At 36.4% G+C, this 13111-nt stretch overlaps 1 protein-coding gene across 3 annotated transcripts in view; it reads left to right on the top strand.

Moving 5' to 3' along the window:
* Window positions 1-13111, top strand: part of SPAG16 (sperm associated antigen 16) — a 419391-nt gene that overhangs the window by 12018 nt on the left and 394262 nt on the right. For all 3 annotated transcript variants that reach the window (XM_072875058.1, XM_072875060.1, XM_072875061.1), the window contains exons 5-7: window positions 4205-4342; window positions 10622-10729; window positions 12140-12257. In XM_072875058.1, the coding sequence (XP_072731159.1) occupies window positions 4205-4342; window positions 10622-10729; window positions 12140-12257 (364 nt within the window). The remainder of the gene's footprint in view (window positions 1-4204; window positions 4343-10621; window positions 10730-12139; window positions 12258-13111) is intronic.

A 13111-nucleotide genomic window follows, 5' to 3' on the forward strand; every position in this document is an offset into this window, starting at 1 on the left:
TCTGCATTAATACCTTATTTCACAATGTTTCATGTTGGTTTGAAATAGATAATTTACAATATTAATGAAAGTGAGAGCAGATTAGTGTACTCAGGTTCCTCATTATGTATTGGGACGACACACGCTCTCATGCTGTGGTGATCAAGTACTAATGGAATTTAAAATGAGAAATTAATTAACGTAGAGAAAATTTATCAAAGGGCTTGCTTTGAAATAATTGTCTGTCTGAGATCTAAAGGTCACTTAAATTGGACCAAATTATCTGTGTTTATTTCAGAGTTTGAGAAAACATTCTGTTATTCTATCCAGCTGTATAAAATGTCATGATTTGATTATGTTTTATTTTAAGCCAAACCTGCTCTTTTTTTATGATGTAATGAATAATTTTACCATACTTGTAGTGATTTTTTTTTTTACTTATGTAGTTTTTTTGCACATACACTTTTTTCTTCCAGTTATACTTTAAGGAACTTAAAATTAGACTTAAATTATTTTTAGAATATCTAGTTTACCATTAAATTTTCTATTCCTTTGATATACAAGACTTTATAGTGCTTTTGTTGCTTATTAAAGATACTGGATTGACAGCTTTGGAGTATGAAGTGCAAGGGCTGATCAACTGTTAATTCATGCATCTGACAGTCTATACCTCCTAATCCCAAAGAGCTCACTGCTGCTGGCAGCATGTTGCTGGTCTGATGAGCAGATGCATCATTTGCTGTTCACACATATGCACGGAGCTATCACCGTGATTAGTTAGTACGCTCGTTGGGCTGGTAATCTCTGACTAAGTGTTCCTAGAGATCTGGCAGTGTTTCAGCTTGTGAGTAAAAGGAGAGCTGCAGACTAATTACAGAAACATGATTTGAAAAATTCTTTTCTGTTTGATGTGGTTAAAATTATGAATAAACTTATGTGGCCAAACGAGGTTAAAAGCTATGTCTGCCTTGTGTATGCCTTGCAAAGATTGCCTGCATTGTGCATAATGGTGCACGTGCAACAAAGCTACTATGTCTTCTCCGAGCATAACGGTAGACTCATTACAAAAAAATTCCTTTTTGCAGAATGAGGAAAATGGGTATAGGTTGTGATCCTCCATGTCACAACTCCCTGAAGACAGAGGAAGCAATCTGCTTATTTCAGGCAGACCTAAGTTTCCTCTGCTCTGTGTCCTCTTTGGCCTGGAAATCGTATGGTCACATTAATGTATGTTGTGCTCTGAGTTCATAAATCCTGAGAGAAACGAGGGTTATCGGTTCCAGGACAGCATCACCATAAAACAGATCCAGTTTTTGGATTAGAACTGGCTCAGAACACAAGTGAAGTAACCTCAAGTTTGATTTGCAAAAAGCCCTGTGGACGTACCTACGTCCTTGCCTACATAACATGAGAATATACATTTTTCTACTTATATGCCATAATACATTGGAGGAATACACTAGGGCAAAAAGGTGCTTTATTTTTCTGTGCTCATTTCTTTCTTAGCCTTCTGTTGACACTGTTTAAGAGGTTATCAATTGGAATGATAATTTTCAGTAAGAAGTTCTTGTAAAAGCGAAAAGCTGAAATTTTAATCCCTGAATGCATCTCTAGGTGAGTTATCCCTGGTAAAGGATTATCCTGAGCTACATATCAGTTAATTGCAGGGCCTCTCTGCAACCTGATGCCTTTAGAACTCTTAGAAACTTGAATTCAATGTAATGTGTATAGTAATATGTATTATATTTAGTCAGTCTGCACTGGGCTTTGATCGTAAAATCATAGTTGACCATATGTTTCCAGATTCTTCATTAATTTTAAATAGCGATTCAAGAATAACAACTCGGTTGTTCTGGAAAGCTTGGAAAAATACCTGTGTGTGCATGGAACTTAACTAATATAATTTGCACCACGCTTCCCTTGTGTAATATAAAGAAGTGAGAACAATAGCTGTTTGGCAGGCAGCTAGATATGTAGGAGTACTATAAGTTTTACAGGACTAGGTTGATGAAAGATAATGAGATTTCACAATGCAATTTTGTTGTGTGGTTTTCTGTTCCACTTCTGCTACCTGCACAAAAGCCTTCATTTTTAGTAGTGTTCTTAGACAAGGGCATAGTGGATTTATTGGTATTAATTGTATTTCATCAAAATTGTCTTTCAGAGTTCTTAGCTCTGCTGGAGGCTAAGTACATCAATTATCCATGCCTGATGTGTCTGTGCAGAAATTTGATGGTTTTCATGAAGTGCAGTTAGGGCATTCAGTGGAGAATTTTTTCTGGCAAATAAAGGAGTATGTAGAGTTGTGGATCATCTGCAATGAGAAGTGCCCTTATTTGCAATATTTCCAATACGAATTGTACCTGCTCATCAGTCAATGTTTATTGAGGGGGGGGGGGGGGGAGACTAAGCTTCTTTATTAGTTTTAAAGCCTGTTGTTACTATAATTTGCTTAAGAAAATGAAGTGATGATAAATGAATTTTGCTTTGGACATGTTCAGTTTAACTTTCCAAAAACCCTTCACCTACTGGTAGTCAATGTGAGTGACAGCTTAACTAATAGGGATGAGCATTCAAGAATGCAGATAAGTAGCTGACTGCAGGAAGTCATTGGGACATAAGAGTTTCTAACATTCTATTTTTTTTTTTGAGAATGTTAAGTAAAAGTTGCTTGTCAAGTAAGAATCCTCTATTCTACAAATGCTTTTTGTTTCTGCAGCAAGTTTTATTGATCTAGGAATGCTGTGCTTACTGGCTTCAAGTTTCAAATCTGCTGCTTGTGTCCAAGTGCAGGAGATAACATTGAGTATAATTTTTATCTCTAATTACTGCTGCTCTTCTCATACTTCCTTATTACTTGGGGAAAAAAAAAGCACAGATTCAATATATTTTTCACCTGAAAAGGCAAATAATGTTCATATTACTCTCTCTAGTGAGTTCCCACCCAGAACATCTTCCAGCTTCAGTCAAGATTGGCAGGGAAGAAGATTGTGGGGCTTTATCTGATATAAATTATTTATAGCTCTGCTGAACCTATGCTGAACTGATGTCATGGCTACAGTAGTGCACAATGTCTTTGTCTTCAGTGGGTCTCTAAGAGCTCATACCAACTGAAGGTCTTGCTCTTCTGTCTTCCAGGACAGAAGTAGATGAAGAAATAGATGCTTTGTACATACACATACTGGATTGTGGAATCACCTCTGCAATGTCTGCTTGTACATGTAGACTTGAATCTTGGTGTCTTTTGAAATACTTTGACAAATATTGATAGCTTATAATCGTTCCTTGAACAAGCATGATTCTGCAGAAGCATTTATTTTGTGCAGTGACAGTCACATTTTTTTAATCAAATTTAGCTTTTCTGTATCCTTTCTAATATCACTGCTCTCTTTTTTTATACAGAAGATACTTAGGTACTTTCAGTTGCTCTGTAATTAAATGCCTTTAAATTAAGCCTAAAATGAATAATGTCAATGCCTATGTCCTTTTTACTGCCTGTTAGAGTATTCTTAGCTTTCATTGACATACTACCAAAAGATGCATAGTCCTAAAAGATACAAAACTGAGTAGACTTTATTACAAGGGGCTATAGAGATTCCTAGGTTGCTACACAGCATTACATGCTGCCCCAGATTCTGTTTTAGTTCTCAAAATGCAAGTTAGTCTGTACAAGTATTTAACTAAAGCAGCCTTCAGGCTTCTACCTCATGGAATCATGTTTTCTTGGGGGCTGGTAAAATAGGTAAATATTGGTAAATATTAAATAAGGAGAGGGCAACATAAGTAAACAGGAAGGAATGAAGAAATTTTCCTAGGTGAGCTTTGTATTCCATGTTGAAGATAGCTCATAGAATCATTCATCCTGGTTATCTGCAGCTTTGTCATCTTATTTGAGTCCTCAAAAAAACCCCCAACATCTTGCATATATTTGAGCATATGAGATAAAAAGGACTGAGTATATACAAATCTTATTTGAACAAGAATATTTTTTCTGTCTTTTATTTAAGCTATTTGGAACAAAGGCAGGAAAAGAACAATTGTTTAAATTGAAGTACTGTGTTATACAGTACAATTGTTGCAATTGATCATAAAAGGTAAATGCCTTGATATGATAAATATCTTTGTGATTCTAGTTTAGGTAAATGCTAGTGTGAGAAGGGAGACATCAGTGAAGTGAGAAAAAGGAAACATGGAATAAAATATCTCTCTGTTTCTTTTCTACTAGGTACGAACTCATACAAAGAGGTGTGTTCACAGCCAACGATATTGGATTGGTTCCAACTGTGTATACCTGCAACCAGCAACTTAAGGCTGAGAATATGCGTTTAAGGAAAGATTTGGAAAACTATAAGCTTGCTGCAAAGTATGTTGTTTGGTCTTAATGAAACTTTGATATACAGTAGTAAATGGCCAGATAAAGTATACCCAAGTACTTAATGGAAATAATAAGTTCCTGTTTGTTATGCTGGCTGTGCAGATTTTTACTTGTAGGTGACATTTATAATTAAAGTCCAATTTTCTCTGAGCTCAATTAGAAACCTAAATCTTAATTTCTTTTATTTGTATTTACTGGGCTATAGAAAATAATTTTCAGTATTATCCAGTAATCACAACAAATTACTACAAAGAATCATGAGAGTATAATATGTAGAACTAGAAAATAAATCGTTATGTGCGTTTGTATTAAAATACTGTACTATAAATTACAGCTACCACAAAACATCAACATAGGAAAAAAATCACTATGCATTTGTTCTTCATTTTTTTTAATTGCAAAAAATCTGTCACTCTGGCTCTAGTGGTAAGTGGTATGTCAGTGTAAATTACCGTCATTGATTATACTTGTGTGTATACTATAGTAGCTGATTTTACAAGTCAGTTGTACTTTGGTTGTAAGAGAGTTAAAATATTTAGCCTACATAATGGAGAGATGCAATAATGAACTACATGTGACATAGCCTTTTCTGAAGAATGGTACGTCTGCATATGTGTGTGTTCATTGAGAATTTACCCTGAGACCTAATAATGTACTCACTTCGATTTTGCCAGTGCTTAGTTCTAAAATATGGAGCCGTGACAAAACGTTAACTCCATCTCCTTGATTTTCCTCAAGATTGCTCAAGCTACTAATTTTCATTTAGATTGTTCCTTCATATGAAAAATAGCTACTCTTAAGTAATAATTGCTGCTGATAACTATAATCAAATTATTTTCCAATGATAATGATTTGTTACATTTTCAATTAATAAATTAATATGCCATAGTCTAATAGTTATGTAAACAGGTTTAACAATCAAGTCAAATATTGTACAGTGTAAATATACTGTTGCACTGGGAGATGGGCCATACAGAAAACATTCCTTTATTTTCACCTGCAGCTTCTTTGGATAATAGATAGTTAAGGATTGTCTCCTCCCTGAGTGGGAGAGTAAGAAGCAGTAATGCATAGTAAAAGAAGGAAAGACAAAATCTGGTCCTTCTGAAATTTATTATTGTCAGTAGTAATTTTAACAGGCTTTCCTTTCTTCCCCCCCCCCCACCTTTTTTCTTTCATTTTTTTCCCCTGTATGAAGGAGAACATGGTATAACAACGTAATCTGAGCAGATTATGCCTTGATTTGACATCCTGCTGTATTCAGTGTTGGCGCGGCCTCACCTTGAACGCTGTGTGCCGTTCTAGGCCCCACAATTTAAGAAGGATGCATCCAAGTCCTTGAATGCATCCAGAGGATGGCAACGAAGCTGGTGAAAGGGCTGGAAGGAATGTCCTATGAGGCGTGATGAAGGGCTTTGGATTTGTCTAGTTTGGAGCAAAGGAGGCTGTGGGGTGACCTCATTGCTCTCTACAGCTTCCTGAGGAGGGGATGTGGAGAGGGAGGTGCTCTGTGGTATCCAGTGCTAGGACACATGGGAGTGGTTCAAAGCTGCACCGGGGAGGTTTAGACTGGACATGAGGAAGCATTTCTTTACTGTGAGGGTGGTCAAACACTGGAACAGGCTTCCTAGAGAGGTGGTTGATGCCCCAAGCCTGTTGGTGTTTGAGGCATTTGGACAATGCCCTTAACGTGCTTTAATGTTTGGTCAGCCCTGAATTGGTCAGGCAGTTGGACTAGATGATCGTTGGAGGGCCAGGCCATGGCCATGCCATTGGACTTGTCCTGGGCCTGTTGCAAACATAAAGCTCAAAACCATTTCACCATGGTCATGAATGAGTTGGGTTTTTCCCATAAGAATGCCTATATACTCTATGGGGTGCCAGAAAACTTTTTATAGCAGATGCCTAGTTAAAAGTCTGAAAGACAATATGATAATGTGCAACAGGAAGAAAGCAGGAGAGAGAAAAGACATTGCCAATATGCTAGGTTCCTATCTGTTAAATAAAACTCCCAACACTCTCTTAAGAAGTGAACTGTGCTAAAAAAATAAATCCATGAACTGAAACTGTGCCCTGCTTTTTCCTGTTCTAGTGTTTGATGAAACCTAAAATAGCACTGCTGTGGTGGTAAACAACCGAGTCATGTCAACTGTTAGGTATTCCAGAGAGGGCAGTGAGATATAGGGGAGTTCTATATGACACAATTTAGAAGTAGGTAAATTCCATTCATGGGCATTTACTGTTAAATGCTGCACTTACTCTGCAGGTATCTTGTTAAAACACTATTACAATTAGTCCTCCTTTCTCCCCTTGTAGGGAGAGCTTTATTTTCATAGTCTTTCTGCTAATATTAGAATGGGGTATATGTAGATGTGAAACTTGGTTTGTGCTCATGGTCACTACTTCATTTTTCAACCTTTTTATTTCAAATAACTTTCAAAGTTTTCATTGATACTAATGTTAAAAGTTCAGCACTTCTGTGAAATTCATTTCACTTGTTTTGAATAATTTAAGAATTAAGAGTACCGTTTCTGGAATAATGGGTGAAATTGAGCATTTCTGCTCTATGTACCATGAGTGACAGCGTTCCTTTGTGTCTTTTGGATGAACCCTGATCATAATACTTTATACTAAATCCATTCACTGTAGTGACTGTTAACAGCATTTTTTTCTGGTTCATACATTCCATAACTGTAGTCTTTACCCTTGCTATGATAAAGCAAATATTCCAGCAGGAGCCAACGTTACCTGGAGGACAACTTGAGTTTTCAAGTATTGAGAGAGAGAATTCACCAGCTTACACTGAAAACAGAATGCCCAAGAGCACTGAAGAAATGCTGATTTAACTGGTTAGAAACCAAGGATTTGTGAGCAAAGAAAGTCTCATATTTTGCTCTGTGGATTAGTCAGAAAACTTTCATTGTGAGATACAGTGTTGTGAAGTGTATTTGAAGAAACCTTTTAATTACATTTGGTATTTCTCAGCTTGGTACTCTTGACAGCCATCTTGCAGGAAAGGCATGTTATTTGGGACTTAGGCAGTATGGGGGCCCAGGATAAATGACTGTAATCCAATTACCTCCTGCTTTAATGTTGTTTAGCAATTGGTGGAAGAGCCTTCAGTGTCTAGAAGCTAACTGTAATTGTATTTTGGGTATTTTAATATAGGATTTACGTGATTGCATGGCAAGCAGGTGGGCAAGTAAAGTAGATTGCAGGCTGTTGGTTACATTTCACTGTGCTGTTTCACTATTTAAAGAGAAAATCACAATCAGCTTCACTTCCTGTATACAATGAGTATGTATTTTTAATAGGTTGTCCGGTGTCTGAAGGCATCTTGAAATGTAACAAAATCCCTGAATGCGTAGATTAAAAGAAATAAATATCAGCATAATTATTTTACTCCAAAGCTAGTGATAGTTATTACCTTAAAGTTTAGATACACTACTAATCTTTATTTAAATTATTTCTAAAATCAGACATTGTGTTATGATAGAAATCAGATAGCAGTCGGTTTTACGTTGGTTTGCCACGCGACAGTAGTTAAAGTATACCTTAAGTGTACTCCCTTTCTCTTTCTTTTATCTTGAAGGCTACAGCTGAACCCTGATTGATTGGTAAGGGTTGTTATCTGCTGCAATATTTATCAAAAGGAAGCATAGATGTTCTTTCCAATATGCAAGAAAAATTTGAAAACAACATCTCTGAAAATTAACTCTTACAGGAGACTAGTTAAGTTTAATTCATTGTCTTCAGTGATGATTTGTGTCATTCAAGCATTTAATATTCTAGTACTATTTGCTCGTGAGTTGAATAATAGGTTGTAATTTCATAGCAATATTAGACTCTGCCTATGTGATGATTTAAAACAGCTTGAATCCCATATATTTTGGTGTTTTCCTATGGCTAGACCCTTTGTATTGCCTTTGTATTTGAACACGTAGGTAGACAACATAATGGTACATCAGGTTTAAGATTGTGTTAATCACAGGGACTGCTAACTGTGATATTTGTAAGTTCTTTAAACATTTAGGAATGTAGGTAGATGGAATGAAAGCTGTGTACAGCTTTTGTCTGAGGCTTGTAACTGTGTTCACAAACATCAGTTAGGAATTTTAAATATTTGCACGTATCTCTGTCTTGATTTTTGGAAGCATGCTCACAAATATACACCCAGTTTACTGCCACAGTAACAGTCAAAATATAAAGCAATCCTGGAAATCATATTTATTATTACTGTTAGTGCTATCACCAGCAATAAAATCCTCTGCTGATCTCCTATTTCTGTGCCAAAACCTAACCATTCCTGCACATATTTCTCCACTTATACAATGAAAAAAATAAAGTGCACACTTTTTGTATTGTGTGCCATATTTAAATGCATCTGTTTAATTATGTGGTACATGTGGCATTCTGGCTGCTAAATGCTATGTAACCTAGATAGAGTAAAAGCATGAGAGTATGTTTCCTAAAACTGTCTTTATTTTGATTAAAATTTTAGGACTACAACTTACAGCATGTTGGGGAGTAAAGTCCCACCTAAATTCAGTGGGAATAGGGCATGTAACTCACCTTTGAAAATCCCTACTTTGTTTTATTGGACCTTACCCTCTTCTGCTATTTTTATCAAACTACTAGCTTGAGAAAAGTTTAAATGGAGAGACCTGCAGTCTTTGACATATGTCTTAACTAAAACAAGTGGATATTGGCTTTGCTATGGCTGTAGCAACATCTTTTACTCTTAGAAGCAGCCATCTGCTTAGCTCTGAAGGGGCAAGTTTTGTGTTCAAGATCTTATGGCAAGTCAGATTTTGTGACTGGTGTCACGATGGAGTTGTTTCACAGACCTATCCCGAGACCACTGTTTCATTTACTGCTGAAATCTGCTGTTCATAGGAGCTTGAGCAGAATCATAATCTGTACTTTGTATCCCAATACCAATGTCCTAAGTTAATCTGTTTCACAACTTCTGGTATTTGTGCACGTGCATACACACAACTGTGTATGCCCACAGCTCTTCTGAGCTTTTCAGTGTTACTGCAGGGGCAGCCCTGCCTGTTTTCATTTCCCTGCCAGCTTTTTCTCAGCTTCAACTGATATATAGTGGTATTAATTCACTGTGCTCTTCTTCAGGTCTTTCTAACTGTTTCTGCTACAAGCAACAATTCACATATAAATGTACACATAGAAATATGGTAGTTTGTATAGGCAGTAAATATAGGAAATGCATATATAGTAAATATAAATTATTTGTACAATTAAATATAACGCACTGGCAGTTATGGGTCTTCTTCCTGGACCTGTGATTTTGGCATACTCCACTGTCGTAGCAGTTATCCTAACTCTTCAACTCTGTTGGAGAGGAAATGAGCTTTATTTTTGCAAAGAGCAAACCTTTTATTGCTTTATTAGCAAATACCTAATTTCTGTGCAAGGTAATTTCAAGCTTCCTTTGCAATTAAACAATTATTCTGCTAATCTTTCCTGCCAAACCCATATCAGTAAAGGCAAAGAGAAAAGGTACGGAATATATAGAGAGTGTTTTCTCTTATGTTTATGGAGCAGAGTATCTCGGGGTGTCCCATGGCCGTGTGTAGAATGTGCTTAGAGAATAACAGGTTATCAGTATGTTTGCAATTTATTTTGAAATTGATTTTTTTCCTTCCTGCTGTCACATACAGGGGACGCCTGGGGACAGGCTGCAAACATGACTGAATAGAGCCTAGAACTTTTCTAGCACAATTTTTTCAGAAGCTCTCTAAATGCATGTATTTGCAAGGCAACGATACAGTTCTCCTTCTGTGTGTGTCCCTCTAGCATGTACCATTATGTAGGGCTCCAGACACAATGCAGATGTTAGAAAATCAGTATTGCAATACATTTTCATGTAGAATTCTAAACCCACAGCAAGAGTATTGTTTTCTAATCACCTGTAACTTGAATATGTACCTCCACAAGACCCCTTGTACTTAAAAGTAAGGTAGACTTCAACTCTTGAGATTTATAATGCCAGAATCCTTATGGGTTCTATCTAAAGGAACTGAGGGAATGTGGAGAGTGCCCATGGTTTTGTACATCAGCTGGCAGCAAGACAACCTCAAAAGTACATGTTCTCCACCACAGGGCATGCTACCAGAAGTTTCCAGCTTGGATACAGTAGGCATGTGCATATCTGAAAATTAATTCTGTGTATATTCAACACACCCTGACGAGCAATTAATAGGAGGAGACTAATACTTTTCTCTTGCATGTACTGTTTACATATAGCAAAGCAAAAGAGGCTTTCCTAGAAATGCAGAAACAACGTGACTTCCATCGAATGCATCATAAGCGAGTGGTCCAGGAGAAAAACAGGCTTATTTGTGACATTAAAAGGTAAAAAAATTATTTTAATTACTATACGGGTAACATTAAAGATAACATCTTCAATTGTTGCCTGGTAATGAGATAACATTGTGGAATTTGAAGTGCTAAAGTAAAGCTAGCTGCATTTAGTTAGTGTCCTGGTAAATAGCAGTTCCATCTGACCATTCTGCCATGTCTCTTAAACAATTTCTAATGACTTTTTGTATATTTTCCATGGTGCGATGTGACATTAATAAATACACTGGATTTCTAATAGTTGAGAATATAAATGAGATTTTCTTTTACCCAGATCTTTTTCCATAAACATGTAGTGATTTCTGGGTTTAGATCCTTTGTCCATTTTAAGTGTAATTGGTAGCACACTGAGTTCAGAACCTTTCCATTCATTATTCCCATAGCTGGTGTTTTCTGTCATTTTACATGTTGAACTTCCTATATGAAATTTGCTATGTTGCTTTGGTTGCAAATAAGCCCAAACTAGTCTGTTGGTACTGAGTTATAATAGTTTGTTTTATAATATTTAATTCTGTAATTTTGTCATTCTGGAATTCTGTACGTTTTCTATTAACTGTTGTGCTTCTTTCCCTCCACGAGTAGAACTTTTATATTGTCCACCTGGAGGTCACTGGGCCAGGTGAAAGAGTTGACTTTTTAGAATCTCTTATTTGCACATGTTTATGCCAGTACTTGTTTTAAGATAACATTGGGGAGTGGCTAACATCTGCAGCTCCAAACAAGCCACAGAAATTTGGCTTGTCAGTATTGTTACCAATAAATGCATGTAATAGCGACTACATGTTCTACATCTTTAACCTTGAAATCCATACATACTAACACAAGAGAGTACTAGTCACTGACTTACCCTCTGTGTGTCAGCTTCTTAGAAAATGCAGTGGTTTTGAAGCTTAGTGTCCTGGGTTTCTCTTGAGAGATTATGTATCTGACTTTTAGTTGGTCTGAAGAATTAAAGTGGTTAAGTATTCTAAATGTAATGTGCAGTGAAGAAAGAAATAGTAATAATAGTACAACTGTTTTGTCTAGATTAGCATCTTAGTTGGTAGTCGGGTAATAGCTGTAATACTTTCCTCCAGTGAAATATCATCTATCTGCAAGAAAACAGAAATTAACAAAAATTAATGTGCAATAGGTGTATGAAGCATTAAGAACAGGTCAAAACTGGATGGATTTTTTTAAAAGCTATGACTAACCAAAATATGAAACATTCTGTTCATCTGACTTGTTTTTGTTTTTTCTTGTGGTATTCCAATTAGGTGGCTACATACTAAATACCTTTGGTGTCTCCTCTGTGACCTTTTGGCACTTTTATTCTTTTATTTGGGGAGGGAAAAAAGTTACACAGACATAAATCTCTGATTTGACTCATCTTTGAGGAATCATTTATCCTCTTCTTGTTCACAGGCTGAAGGCACATTATGCATCATATGAACCAGTGCTGAAGCAGTTGACTGAAAAATACCAGACTGCACTGAGACAGAAAATGTTAACTAGTTTGGAGAGAGACAGAGCAGTTGGGCAGGTAAAAATATGGTGAACACCACTTACGAAGCTGTAAGGAATGCTTTTGGGTTTTACTTTGGTAAATACATAGGATATTCCTGCTAAAGCAGCTCACTTATGCAATAGTTTGAAGCAGAATATTTTGGTGAGTTTCACGTTATTTGGTGAAATGTTAATATTGAAAGGATGTGAAGCGTAGTGCCACAAAGTAGTAGTTCTCAGTCTGTACTTGCTCAGTGCTGCTCTATGTGAGTCAGCAATGGGCAGACCCTGTTATACTTTCAGTGTCGACAGCTTGAGGTAAGGTGTGATATTCCTACAGATTCATATGCTTCCATCTATGCCTTTTAGAAATCTCTTATTTTAACTTTCTTCAGTACTATTTATTTTATTTTTTCCTAAATGTATCCCGGAAAGACCTACTAGTTTAGGAAAAAATACATTAAGATATCGGAGACAGCTCTTCTGTCTTGTCGGTGGAATAATAGAGTAGTATTTTACTCCTATAATTTTATCTGATGTATAGCTTGGTATACATGATATTCTGCCCCTTTAGCAGGAAGTACTATAAGCATAGATACGATGGATGAAGAACGGAAAATTATCTTGCATGTGTTTAACCAATAAGTCGTTTGTTCAAAAAAGAGGAGGAAAAAAAGAAAAAGTTCCCAGAATGCGTTGTATTTCAGCAGTAGCGTCAATTATATGTAGGTAACATGAAAGGAATTTACCACGCTTGCACTTTCTTCTAATAGTCCTCATCTCTCGTTTCCTCCTTTCCTCTGCCTGTAGTTTTTTTCAGGTCACCTGAGAGCTTACTTTTAAAAGACTGAGGATTATATGTTAGAAATTTCAATAAGAAAAAGAAAATGT

The sequence above is a fragment of the Ciconia boyciana genome, chromosome 10, assembly GCF_034638445.1.
Source record: "Ciconia boyciana chromosome 10, ASM3463844v1, whole genome shotgun sequence".
Lineage (NCBI taxonomy): Eukaryota > Metazoa > Chordata > Aves > Ciconiiformes > Ciconiidae > Ciconia > Ciconia boyciana.